The sequence below is a fragment of the Cyphomyrmex costatus genome, unplaced genomic scaffold, assembly GCF_001594065.2.
Source record: "Cyphomyrmex costatus isolate MS0001 unplaced genomic scaffold, Ccosl1.0 scaffold72, whole genome shotgun sequence".
In the NCBI taxonomy this organism is placed as follows: Eukaryota; Metazoa; Arthropoda; class Insecta; order Hymenoptera; family Formicidae; genus Cyphomyrmex; species Cyphomyrmex costatus.
Genome location: NW_017280289.1, coordinates 2,775,905 through 2,790,193, shown reverse-complemented (window position 1 = coordinate 2,790,193; position 14,289 = coordinate 2,775,905). Strand labels below are relative to the sequence as shown.

At 33.1% G+C, this 14,289-nt stretch overlaps 1 protein-coding gene across 1 annotated transcript in view; it reads left to right on the top strand.

Moving 5' to 3' along the window:
* Positions 1-12,476, top strand: part of LOC108780588 (ral GTPase-activating protein subunit alpha-1) — a 13,703-nt gene extending 1,227 nt beyond the window's left edge. Inside the window, exons 2-29 of the mRNA XM_018548346.1 lie at positions 624-734; positions 962-979; positions 1,175-1,346; positions 1,456-1,813; positions 1,906-2,183; positions 2,267-2,561; positions 2,647-3,014; positions 3,100-3,322; positions 3,407-3,611; positions 3,689-3,820; positions 4,196-4,432; positions 4,958-5,148; positions 5,251-5,349; positions 5,672-5,956; positions 6,032-6,157; positions 6,256-6,423; positions 7,161-7,271; positions 7,506-7,664; positions 7,747-7,923; positions 7,997-8,360; positions 8,458-8,606; positions 8,712-8,887; positions 8,990-9,449; positions 9,516-9,802; positions 9,882-10,018; positions 10,191-10,316; positions 11,504-11,524; positions 12,149-12,476. Of these exons, the coding sequence (XP_018403848.1) occupies positions 624-734; positions 962-979; positions 1,175-1,346; positions 1,456-1,813; positions 1,906-2,183; positions 2,267-2,561; positions 2,647-3,014; positions 3,100-3,322; positions 3,407-3,611; positions 3,689-3,820; positions 4,196-4,432; positions 4,958-5,148; positions 5,251-5,349; positions 5,672-5,956; positions 6,032-6,157; positions 6,256-6,423; positions 7,161-7,271; positions 7,506-7,664; positions 7,747-7,923; positions 7,997-8,360; positions 8,458-8,606; positions 8,712-8,887; positions 8,990-9,449; positions 9,516-9,802; positions 9,882-10,018; positions 10,191-10,316; positions 11,504-11,524; positions 12,149-12,309 (5,594 nt within the window). The 3' untranslated portion in view covers positions 12,310-12,476. The remainder of the gene's footprint in view (positions 1-623; positions 735-961; positions 980-1,174; positions 1,347-1,455; positions 1,814-1,905; positions 2,184-2,266; positions 2,562-2,646; positions 3,015-3,099; positions 3,323-3,406; positions 3,612-3,688; positions 3,821-4,195; positions 4,433-4,957; positions 5,149-5,250; positions 5,350-5,671; positions 5,957-6,031; positions 6,158-6,255; positions 6,424-7,160; positions 7,272-7,505; positions 7,665-7,746; positions 7,924-7,996; positions 8,361-8,457; positions 8,607-8,711; positions 8,888-8,989; positions 9,450-9,515; positions 9,803-9,881; positions 10,019-10,190; positions 10,317-11,503; positions 11,525-12,148) is intronic.
* Positions 12,477-14,289: the final 1,813 nt, after the last annotated feature.

Sequence of the window (14,289 nt, the reverse complement as noted above, 5' to 3'; positions counted from 1 at the left end):
TCTATTCTAATATTTCTATTCTTTTTATCTACTTCACTCACAGTACGCTAAATAATTTTGAAATATTATAACATGTAATTTTACACTTTTTCTCCTTTTTTTTCTGTTTCTTACATATACCATATATAAGGAAAAAGTGAAAGAGTTTTACTATATAAGCACAGATACTTAGAACCAGTCATGATGTAATAGAATTTCCACTACTTCTTTCTATAAAATATATCAGTCCCTTACTTCAAAAGTAATGATACAAAAACATTTTTTTTAGTTATCATAAATTATGAAAATATTGTCCTATTAATCAATAAAGTAAACTTCATAAATGATCTTTAAAATGTCACAATTCAAGAAAGATGGTTTTTTAAAAGATTAAACAAAAATGAAGAAGAAGGAATTTAATGAGATCATATTAAGAATATATTCTTTTTGTCAATATCATTTGTTTAGACAATAACTTTCCATCAAGTATTATTTTTTTATTTATATTTTGAAATAAAGGGAGCAATATGTGTGTTGCGAGAGAAAGATTTCTTTCCTATTTAATCAATGATGATATATTTTTGAATATCTTTTATATAATAAACATGTATCTATTCTCATACATTATTGTTTTTATATTAAAGAAAATGTGGACACTGACGAGGCAAAAGGCTTTTTTGAGGGTAACTTCAGCCATGTGTACTTCATCCTTTATGATTGTTTCGTGTCTGCTGAAGCAAATCTTCGGCAACGTGGTAAGTTGCAAACTGATTTGATAATAAAGTGTAATGTACTAAATAAGCTAACTGTCCTAATGCTGTATAACTTTGAAAATTTCCATGCTTTAATATAAATTGCATAATTATATAACTTGACGAAGTAATATCATTGCTTTTAAAATTATAATAAATTTTGTATTAACCACAATATTCACTCGTTATTTTATTATCATCTCTTTCATTTCTTCCCATTCTGCTGCCAGAGCTTTCCTTCCATATTGGTAAGTCATATATCATATTACTTTAGCTTGATTTGCATTATTTCTTCCATTACTAACTTTTTATGAGTTAAAATACATTTATATGGATGTTTATGCAAATATCATTCTCACGTTGATCACAATATTTGCCATAAATATTTTTTATGTAATGTAATTTAAAGATATAGAAAACACTAATCTATACTTTTTTTATAGTGCATAAGGCACACAGAGAAGAGTTAGAACAAGTATTGCAACTTCTGGAGAAAGTTTTAACTCTTCTTCCTGAGCTGCTTAACAGACGATGGCAGTGTCATAGTTTAGCACGGATTTTGCAAAAGCTCTTGCATCCTGGTAATAGTTGGAAACTTCGTAGACAAGCTATAAGGTATGGCAGCTGTTCGCAGTATATGTGTTATATTTATTTGAAGCCTATTATTTGGTTGTTATGTATGTTACATTTACTTGTTATTAGTATAACCTCACTGATGTTTTAGGTACTTTATTTTATGGTATCAAGCTCTTGGCGAAAATGCTCCCGAGCATATACATCAGATGTTTGCCAGCTTGGTGCCAGGATTTCCACCGCATCAAGCATCACCTTATAAATGTGATCGTAAGACAGATGGCAAGAAAGAAAAACTAACGAAAATATCTAATTCTGAGGAAAGAGATAAGAAAGAATTTTATGACACGCAACTCGGGCAAAGTACTTTTCATGATAATGGATCAAATCAATGTCCTATCAGTCAAGTTGATGGCGGGCCTATCTTACCACCACAAAGTGGAGAAAAGCCCCTCGACAATGAAACTGTTAGATTTTTGGAAGCATTGCTTGAATTTATGGTCACTCAGGTATGTAATTTACTTCTCTATGGACTCTCTTCTTATTTGTAGATATCTAATCTTAAAAACGCGATAAAAATAACAGTTTATGTTATTTCCAGGTGGTAAAAGTAGAGTGGCGAGATAAATCTACACGGCAACATAAAACTTTTCAATTTTTATTAGAACGTTTTAAAGTAGCATATCTTCGTCACATCTGTCCAGAATTCAATGACAATTTTTCCCTTTACAAACCTAATTTGGAATTACCCACAATGCGTAAACCAATGAATCAAAATCAGAATAACTATGTATTCTGTAAAGTCGCTTTAATCAAATGGGTTGCAAGTTTTACGCATGTCGCTAGAAAAGATGGACTTTTTGCACATCTTTCGCAAAGGTAATTCTACCTTTTCGTTTATTTTATCTATTTGCTTTTGTTGTAATTTCAATTATAATATATTTTTAAACATTAATCTGCAGTACAACACCAAATGAGGAAAATACCGAATCAGAATTACGCCGTGTGTCAGTGTATACTCAAAATTCTACGGATTCAAATTTACTGTCGCCCGAATCAGCTATGTCCCAGCAGGATGGTCAGAATCAAGAAGATAGTGCCGTTTCAGCCATGTTAGTTAGAGAGGTTTTATATGGAAGCAGAGATAATGTAAACTTTGTACATGAATTGTACAGGCAGGCATTTCTCCTGGATTTCAATCATGCGGGAGCCATAAGAAAGGCTATCGCCGTTTATAAAGATTGGATTCAAATGAATGTGAGTTTCACATATTAGAAAGTTATATATTACACATATATTTATATAAATTATTATTATTATATATGTTATATATATTTTATAGGAAATTCCTCCGTTTATGTTGGAACCATTGGATGGCCACAAAGATCGGGATTACGAAGAAAGTCAAAAAAAGGAAAGTGAAATGGAAAAGAGTCCATCTGATAGTTATCGGCAGACGAGATTAAGAAACGATTCTTATCTTGGTGCTATACATCGGGAAAATTTGTTTATTAGGGCAGGCCTGCAAAATGTTCTACAAATTTTTATCACGCAAGCATCAAACGTATTTTTCTTAGAGAATTCGGGACCGAATGCATCTCTAACATTACTCGAGGAACAAACGGACAGTTGTAAAAGAGTTCTAAATGTGTATCGGTACGTTGTTATGCACTCTAGGTTGGAACCAGCAACTTGGGAACAGTTACTTAGGTATTTATTCGCGACTTGTTATTTTTTTTTTTCTTTACGATTAATTTATATTCCTTCGCAACTTAATTTAAACTCCTTGAATCAGAGTATTACTGCAAATTACATCGCTCGTATTAAGCGAGAAATCCTCTCGCCGCAAGCATCAAGAAAGTATCGGTGGGAAACTTGCGCCTGCCATATTCCAGACTTTAATTGTTACATGGATTAAGGCTAACTTAAATGTGGTTATTTCTACCCAGTTATGGGACCAGTTTCTAGAGGTGTTGACATCGTTAACACAATGGGAAGAATTAATTCGCGAGTGGGCGGTGAGTGTGCAACAAATATCTCGCGAGTTCTGACTCATATATGAGAGAGAAGTAATGTTTTCTTTTTTACATATATCTATGTAGAAAACTTTGGACACACTAACAAGAGTATTAGCGAGACACGTGTACAACTTGGATTTGAATGATCTACCTTTGGATAGACTCAGCGAACAAAAATCAAAAAAGCGACGTGGAGTTGGAAGCCGCGCGGCGTCAACTGGAAGCGTACAGCCGCCTCGGAAAGGTAGTGTTGATCAAGAAAACAATAACGCGCCGAAAAGTGTCGTAGGTATGTAAGATCTATAAAATTTAATTTTCTTTTGTCACAATACTGGTTTGCCAAAAGAGTTTCTCAATTTTAACCAGATCATCCTCTGCGTGATATGAGAAAAGTACGACCATTGCCGCGCAGTGCAAGTGACAACACTATATACAACATCAAGACTCGTACGAAGTTACATAGACAGCGAACGCACACAATACATAGCGGTATTCCTGGTAAGTGAATAAGTGTCATACATAGTTCTTTTTTTAGTTTTACTTTTCGAAACTCTGCGGCGAGATCTTTGGTAATGCCTTTATGTTGCTGTGTGCGCAATTTATTTATAACTGTGTCTCTTCTTTTTTTTTTCGCTTTGGCGCAGACACCAAGTTAAAAATAACTTCTCCCCATACCGTACAGAGAGACAGTAGTATCACTCCTTACCCGTAGATTTGTCATATTTATAACGCAGCGCCCATTGTCGCTTATTCTAGTTTTAATCGGCATGTCGTTCATATGATCGATTTTAACTAAACGACTTGTCATTGAATACATCTCCGCAGTGTGTGTTCCACTTCTTGATTAAGTGTAAACAATTTCCACACGTGCAGTACTCCCCCTATCGATAGAACAAGATATGGCGCGGTTACTATCAAGCGGCTCGGCTTCGTCGTCGGCGACTAGTCGGAAGATGCTGTCCAGCAGACGTGCCAAATCTTTGGATAGCATTGTTATAGTTGATAGTGAACCACCGTCACCACGCTGCCCTTCGCCGACACCCAGCAGTGGCGTTGACAGCAACAAAGATAGCCCTATACAGATAGAAAATATTGATGGTAGCAGTATTGGTATGTACAGCTTGTCATTGTGTAATCTATATAACGTATTTTATTGTGCGAAAGTCAATTATCACAGACTTGATGTGTGAACATTTCGATATCTCCAAAAAATTGTTACATCCGTCCTGCATTAATAATCACTTTACAACGTCTCATATTAGAATAATGCCCGTTTATTAACAATGCGTGATGCTTTAATAATTGCTCGAGCATTTAATACAATGGAGAAGAATCCGAATAATATTGAATCAGAATATTTCTACAATTAAACCTATGCTTTTCAGATTTTTCCGCTTTTGGGGTTTTGAAATATTTATCATTAAATTTTAAGTCATATGTTAGACTTGTAACAATTTTTCTTATTGCATAACATTACAAAATATAAAGAGCTTAATTGACAATTTCATAATTCAAAAATAATGCAATGAACTATATTGTTTAATAATATGTATTTGATTTTAAACTTACAATCAGATTTTATATCTCAAATTAATAGATTAGCATATATTTAGCTGCTGTTTTATTATTCTATAGACACAAATGACGCATCTGAGAGAAGATCAGTTATGGCAGGTGGAGGGGTCCGTGGATGGTTGCCAGATGTGGCTGTCGTTTTATGGCGGCGCATGTTGTCGGCGTTAGGAGATGTTAATAATATTCAAGATCCCGTTTTGCATGGTCAAGTTATGGATTATCTTGTACAACTTACACAAACATTAATTAAGGTAAGAATTACTAACTTCAAAATTAAATAAATTAAATTAAAAATAAAATATATCACATACACACGAGTATATGTCTTATGCTATCGGTTTATATGCGTTTAGATACGTTTGAATCAAGGAGTATCCGGAGATAATCAAGCAACACCTCCAGCACCAGAGTTAATTCCACCTCTGACAGTCATCGCACCTTGGTGTTTCAAGGTAACATATCACTATTTACTACGATATACTTAAAATATTGCGATATATCTAAAAATTGTCATTGTTTAATTACTTGAAAAAGAAAAACTGGAACATAAAAAAATAAGAAAAAACATGCTTAAAAGTATATATTTTTCTCTACAATTAATTATTATATCAAAATTACATTTCAATATTAAAATATTACAAAATTTGAATAATTTAAAATATTTAAACTTATTTTCTAGAAAACTTTATTGTTTGAATTGTGTGGTTGTAATAAATTAACGATATAATGCAAAAATATTATATCTTTTAGTACTTATTTATATATTGTTTGTAGGCGATCCAGCTTCCCGATCAATATGAAATTGGCAAATTAGCCGCATATCGTCTCATATGTCTCTTAACAGTACAACCACTGGACATCAGTTTACCGAAACAACATCTTACGCTTTTCTATCGCGCCGTTCACAATGGAATTGCTAGTAATGATAGTAAAGTACTGCACGTACTTGTGAAATATACAGGACCCAGATTATTTAGTTTGAATCTACCTGGATCGAGTCTTCTGACTTTGGACTACATACACGCTGCAAATGTAATACTTAGCAGTCAAGATGTCGAGGTATTTTATTTTTGTCTGTAAATTAAGTAATGTATAATAATATTTATCTCAATGCATTATATTATTTATTCTCAGGCACCAAGGACGGAAGCTGTTTCTATTATTGGCTCGTTGTTATCCTTACCTGTTACAATGATTAAATTACCTATGTTACAACCAAATGGACCTGATATTGTAACTATGACGTGTCCAGAAGCAAAAGTAATACCATTATTACTTACGTATAATTTAATATTACAATTAATAGTCTCAAATTGATTCTCGTAATTTCATGTTTATTTTAAATTTTATTTTTTTAGGAGCACATTGTAACAATACTTTTGCGGACTTGTCGACGAGAACCCACTGGTATTGCGAGATGTCTAGCTCTGTCAAGTATTGCGATGTTTGTATATAAAGAACTATCCTATAAAACACAACATCCGAGAATTCCGGAAGCTGTCACAGTTCTTCTACTTGCACTTAGAGTAAGTTAAAAATTTTTCTATATTAATTTATAATTGTAAATCTCCATTAGATATCTTTGAAAGATAATTATAGAGAACGGTTACATTATGCACAGATTTTAAATCTGTAGAACTTTTAAACATAGACTGCATGGGAAAATTATTCTCTACGAGTTGTAGTTGCTTGATAGTTTGCATTTGGAATATTATCCTAAATAAAACGGTACATATCATGTGAAATGCACCGTTGCTATCCGTGAATGTATATTATTTTAAGAAAGTGAGAAATCCATTAACAACATGTAAGTTGAGTAAAATCAAGTGTGTTACAATAGTATTAAGATAAAAGCGAATCTCTTTCATTGAGTGTCATTGACAGCGGATGCAAGGAGCAGAACGTCGCAGAGCTGGTTTCTGTTTTCCCCTAATAGATCAGGTAGTTTTCTTTCTTTTTTTTCTGCATCAATGTAGCTGTGTCGGCCGTCATGTGACGTTCACAGTTTTGGACTGATACCTGCGTGTCTTACGAGGTTGATTTGCATGGCCTACCGCTATATGTGTGTTGAAAAGTAATAAATTGTTTCAATCTGCGATCCCCTTTTTTTTTTATCTAATATTCTATATATTCTACATACTTGTTAATGAACAATCTTTATATGTTACTAACTGGATGTTAATAGTTCAAATATACAGAAGTTCATCTTTACTTATCGGAAATTAATCAATGCTTAATGACTGTATCAATTTTTTGTTTTCAGGCTTCTCACACTACTGTTGCTCAGGTTGCGTGTGATTCTTTGTTACTTCTTTGCGATAAGGCTGATGTATTACTAGAATTGTATCCTAACGTGCCATCTAAGATAATACAGGTACGATTATGAAAGAATTCCATATTAATTACTATGGAGCCTACAATAATTAATTATGGAAAATTGAATCCCGATGAAATAAGTTCGTCTTCATGTACGTTGTAGCTTATAATATAGCGAACAAATAAGCTCATTTCACCAGAATTCAATTTCCTATATAATTAGTGCAAAGTCTTTTGATTCAAGAGTTATAAAGAAGAATATAAATGATAATTTTAATTTTCTGATATTCAGATCTTATCGGATACACTTGGGCGAATGACAACGCGTGAAAGACGCGGACCTTTAACAGTATCGATGCTATTTTGTTTAGGCGAATGGGCCATGCATTTAGGACCAACAGTATTACTGCAGGTGTTCCAAGGAAAGCCTCTCCTAATGACTTTATTTACAGTCAGTATTATATTTTCTTATATTTTATATATGTGGCGTTTTACCTTGTTGATTTCTACAGCATTTAATTTTATTATTATAGGTGTTAAATAACATAGTGCAAAATAAAGTTGGAAAGGAATTTTCGAAAACTGCTAAAAATAACCAGGATGATGAAGATTTTGATTCTAATATTACATTGGATAATTTAATTGACGAGTCTTCTACAAAATCACCTCGCAAGGGAAATATTCAATCGGTACAGTTGGCAGCAAAAATGGTAAGCTAATCTGTTATACGCGTGTATAAATGTAAATATATGTATAATTTATATGAATTCAATGTCGACACAGGTATTGATGCATTTAATTAATCATCTGGGACACTTTCCAATGGGTATCGGAGCCGCGCGTCTTTCGTCATTGGTTGTTGAGTTGGACGACGTTCCTGGAATCGACGGAGATGAGCTATCCTCCGCCGTTTTTCAAGCACCTAACATACAGCTGTTGATGCTATCTAATTCGATCATAATGTCACTGGTGGAATTGGCGGCATTGGATGCACCTGGCGGAGGAGTCACAGCTGGTTTGACTACAGCTCCTTCGCTGGTCAGAGTTTTATTACGTGATCTCGCTGGAAAAGCTTCTTGGGATAGTTCGATCTTATACAGCCAACCCTTCATTGATGACGATCTGCCACTACCATTTGCAAAACCTGGTAATAATTCATTTATATTATCATTTTTTTGTGCATTAATGTATTAATAAAAGAAGATGAATTGTGATGTGATATAAATCTCTGTGATTTATTTCAGTTGATTGGAACGTGAAATTACATACAGACGATTTGAATAGTGTTATCACACCTCACAACTGTACCCCTAGACACACAATACGGCATCGTGAGCCCCACATATTACCAACTTTTGCAAATGCTGCAAGCGACATGGACAACTTGGACGATGTTAGTTAATGAAGTTAAAGTTTTATATATATATATATATATATATAAAATATGTAACCAATAATAATAAAAGTAGTGAATTGCTAAACAGCTGTATGTTTTTAGCTTCTTCAATATATAGGACATACAAGTCCGGAGGTTTTGACCAATCCAGAAGTCGCTCTCAATGCACCCGCCAATCCACCTCAGGGACATTATCTCGAGAGCGAGACTATTGCGACGATTTTGAATCAGAGAAACGCAGAGCAAGAGCACATGAACAATTGGAATCAACACATCAGGTTGCGTGTCTATCATTTTCTAAATATATTCTACAAATTTGCAGTTGATCATAATTTACGATTTGATGTTGTATTTTTTATTATAATAAATCTTAATTTTAGTATGAGTGCAACAGCAATCAGTCCACCGTCATGTCGTCCGCCTCCGGCGCCATTTCATCACTGCCGCCTATTATTTTCGCATCTCGGTTTATCCGGCTGGGAGCTGCGTAAGAAACTGCATTTGCTGGCGAAAAACGAGAAGCTCTTACGTGAACTTCGTAATCTCGATGGCCAACGATCTCGGGAGACACACAAGATAGCGGTAATTTACGTCAGTCAGGGCCAGGAAGATAAGAACTCCATACTAAGCAATGTCACTGCCAGTAAGGAGTATGAGAGTTTTATTGCGAGGCTCGCTTGGGAAGTTGAGCTGGAATCGCACACTGGTTTTCTCGGTGGCTTAGTACCCGGAAAGGCATCTGGTGTCACCGCACCGTATTATGCTACATCTTTCACTGAAGTTCTCTTTCATGTTGCTACAAGGATGCCATCGGATAGTCCTGAGAGTTTATTGCAAAAGGTATTTTAGTATTTAGCTTTCTGCAACGCGTTTATGTCAAAATATTTACGTGATATTTGATTTCAGACACGGCACCTTGGTAATGATGAAATCCACATAGTCTGGTCAGAACATTGGCGAGATTATCGCAGAGACATCATACCCACAGAGTTCTGTGACGTTCTCATTGTTATTTATCCATTGAAAAACAAGCTGTATCGAATACAAATTTCGCGTAAATCGGAGATTCCATTTTTCGGTCCTTTATTTGATGAATGTATTGTGGAGGATAAGGTATTACCGGGTTTAGTGAGAACAACCGCGTTAGCCGCGAGTAAAGCGAAGAGGTCTACGCTTACGTTATATCAACATTAGTAAGTAATCTATTAGTAAATAAACTGCGCAATATTATGAAATCATCGATTCATCGATAACATTTAAATAAAATTTTAGTTATGAGGAGAGAGCGCGATCCATCGATACCGTTATGAGAAATCACAAGGAAGCTACAACATTCGAGGAATTTACAGCCAATGTTTATTCACCAGTGCAACCGCCAAGCCCATTTAGCGCTGCTTCATCTGTCTCTGGTACATAACTCTGAATTAAGTAAAAATAATAATGTCACATACATATATTTTATAATATAATATTTAATTTTTTTACATCTTTTTACACACATGTAGAAATAAACATTTCTCTTCAGTATTTCGCGTATATAATATTTTCCGTTTATAGAAATTTATTATTGTTATTGATCAGGATCTACAACAAGCGTGCAATCCACAGCATCGTCAAACCTCGCAGCAGCGCTTATAGATTCACACCAGGGGCGCTCCGGTTTGCGCAGCAGTTCGACGACGAGCAGTGACAATCGTGCGAATAGAGGTGACTAATTCAGTCCACTAACCCCCACCCACCTTGTAACACCACCAGACAAGGTAGTATTATTAGTTATTTATTATTTCCTGCTGTTTTTCCAACGTTAATCTGATATTGTATCCTATGTTTCTATCTGCATATGTTAAGTGTGTGTTTGTATAAATATATATATATGTACGTGTGTATATATATATGTATGTATATATGTATGTATGTATGTATATACATATATATATAAACATTTCTCTACACAAGCGTGTAATATATATATGTATAACATACACAGGGTGTCCGATAAGTTTTGACAAATCGCTCGTGTGTAGATAGAGCGAAGTCTACTAGACCAAAGTCGAAAAGTCTTGTATCATTTTGCAATTTTCGCAATAGTTCACGAGTTATCAATTTATGAAAATATTCAAATTTCCCCGGCCTACCGCCAAATATAAACAGCGAATTTGGATATTTTCATAAATTAATAGCTCATTAACTGTTATAAAAGTTGCAAAATGATAGATTACCTTTCTACTCAGTGTTTCATTCTACCTGCTCACAAGCGCTTTAATATATATACGAGTATACTATATATATATATATATATATAGTGGAATAATAGAGAATCGACATTGTCTAGCAACGGTTATTGCCGCTTTATAAACAACACGTGTTTAGCAACGGCGAACGCGCGCGACGCGCCTCGTTGGACGGTTGTATTCAGCCGCTTGCTTGCATTTGACGGTGGGCCGGGCGCAAATTTAGATATTTTTATAAATTAATATCTCGTTAACTATTGCGAAAATTGTAAAATGGTAGAAGACTTTTCTTCTCAGTTTAGTCCATTCTACCTCTATGCAGCAAAAATTTTCATTACTTCTCAAACATCCTGTCTGTATATATGTACATATATACGTACACACACATACATACAGTGTCCTAAACTTGTATATATACATACCCATGTATACATTATAATTGTTTGATTACAATTTTATAAACACTAAGTTGGTGCAACATGCTGCAGATAGATATTTGAAAGTAAATATTTTCTAATTATAATTTTGTTATATACCTGCTGTGTGTCTAATAACAGTATATATAATTGCAAGATTTAATCTGCCGAATATTGTGATAAAAAATATTACTCAATTTTTTTCTCTAACCTTTCTATGTCTTTTAATTAACTTTTTATTTGGCAGTCTTGCAAAATATATTCAAAGGTAATCTTTCCAATCTATGAGCGACATTATAAAGATAGCACGTCTGGATATTATTTTTTTCTTAAGTTTATGTGTATTTCATGTTTTTTTAATATTGCTTTACAGGAGAATATAATAGGTGCGTTCCATTTTGCGCTTATAGCGCTTGTAAGTGTTATTTGTCCTTATTTAAAGCCGTAGTTACATTATGGGTTGCTGGTTAATGGCTCTGTTTTAACCAATCTAATTGTATTAACCAAGCTAATCGTATATTAACCAAGCTAATCGTATTCGCTGCATCGTGATTGACTAAAATAGAGTCGATAAGCGGCAACTATAGCTGACAACCTATAGTGTGATTACAGTTTAATATTTGATAAACAAGGATAAAAGTTAATACTCACAGCCTGTGAGCGTGAAAACGGAACGCACTCATGTATGCAATATATGTACATAAAATATGTAATATGTTGTATTTCCATCGATGTTTTTTTTTTTTTTTTTTTTATTCAAACTGCACGCTTACTTTTTCTTAACAATCTCTTTTTCACATGAACATCTATTTTCTAGCTATAATTTTATGTTGCTTCTTGATTGATAATCTACAAAGTTACAATTAATGAAATTTCTGACTTTTATTTCCAGTTTCTGATGGAAGCAGAGTATGGTTTAGTAGTGATACCCCCGAGAGTCCTGCGCTTCACGGAATTTCACCGAGACCCGTAAAAAAGATGTCCTTTAAAACTGGACCGAAACAGAAGGCTAACACGCAATCGACCCCGCCAGACAGTCCGAGATATAAATAAAAGGTTCTTTTTTTATTTATATTCAGAAAAATGCTCTGCACAACTAATTGGGCTCATCGAGCATTGTACTTTAAAGGAACTATTCGGATAAAAAATAGAATAACGAATAACTATACGATAGAGTATTCCACTGTTAGTATTTCGCGCATAGCGTGAAAATTAACAACAATGCCTGTGGCAACTTGATACTTTCGCCAATCGATACACTTTATTCACAGTGGGAATTGAATATCTGATTAGCGTTTTCTGTTTTCCGTCCTTAGGTTATTTTTTATATTGAATGTACAGATCGTTGTTTATTTGTTGCAACGTGAATATTAATTTATTGGAAAGTATAAATATATAATAAATTTATTAAATTATAGAGATATATATATATAATTAGGTATACTTCTCATAGATTTATCAACGTCGAAAGACAGCTATTTACATTGTACAGCACTTTCTTAAGATTAATTTATTCTAGTACTTCGAATAGCTAGAATAATAATTCTAGACTAAAATTTCTTGAAACAAAATGAATTTAGCATAGAAATACTAACATTGTCAGAATGCTCTGCAGTACTGCTATATGGCCTTTGTAATTTTTTATTTGTCACACAGAGTATGCATAGAATATAACTATTTTATTATTAATTAGCAAGATAAATACGAGAAGATTTACGATGTTATTCCCGATAACGCTTATCAGCTTGTACGTTAAAGTCATATTCCAAATATGAAGCTGATGTGAATTTGATAATTCCGTTAACATGATTTGAGGCAAAAGAATGTTTATTACAATTTAAACAAAGTGATAAATAGCCATTTTTAAAGGAAAAAAAATTACTTAAGTTACACATTCCATGTGCGAATCATCTCGCGTTTTTATTTTATATTTATAATATAATTCATATGTGAATATTTGTGAATTACCGAGCCATTCCATTCGAACATAATTCGATTGAGGCATACTACTTTTTATACGCTTTATTAATGGATCCTTCAGCATAGAATCTCTTTCATTTTATTCGATATAACGTGAAGAGATCGCAAACGCAATCACCGAATCGCTTTATTTCTATATTAAAATCGAAAATGTTTGATATTTGATATAATAAGTAAATATTCCTTATAATAATACAAAGCCGAATAATTATCACAAATTTGGCAAAAATCAAGATATAAAAAAATGGAAATTGGAAACTTATTCCATTTATTGAATAATAGTTGCTTTATATAAATTGTTCTCATACAGTGATAATAATCAAAGTATTAATGTTATCTATTACTATTAATGAATGGCAGACTACAATAAAGGATTATATTGTAGTAACGATCGATGCATTATTCGAGATGAGATTTTTCTAGAGGTATACACTTCGCGATGATAAACTCTATATAATTACAATTTTTTGACTATTTTAAAGACTACCATAAAACACACATTCAAAAATGTAGGTATTAGCAACGAAGATGTAGTTGATAATTATTGATGCGCAAATCATGGCCAAAGCAGCATTATTTTTCCACTAATTTATAATAAGATAGATCAGAGAAGCTCTGTGTATATACATATATGTATTGTATATAAATTGTTAAACATATATAAAATGGTTCCGAAGTCATTTAAGATTATTCTGAATATATATCACGTTACGTTGCTACATTATTAATATGATATATTAATTGAATATATACACATATAATATATATACATAGTGTGTGTATATATTATATATATATATATAATTCATTCATTATATCGTTATATGCAAAAAATGCTTTTATTGATTGTATTTAAATGTACTTAATTAAACATTTTCATTAATATCACTACCATTATCGTACTATTATTTAATTTTATAAAAGAGAAATCGTTCCTGATCTCAAAATTTTGTCGAAATATATGATTAGATACGTTGCGCGTTTAATTGGCTGAGCGACAAATTGAATGCATATAAGGATAATAAAAAGATTAATGAATTCATAAAGATAATT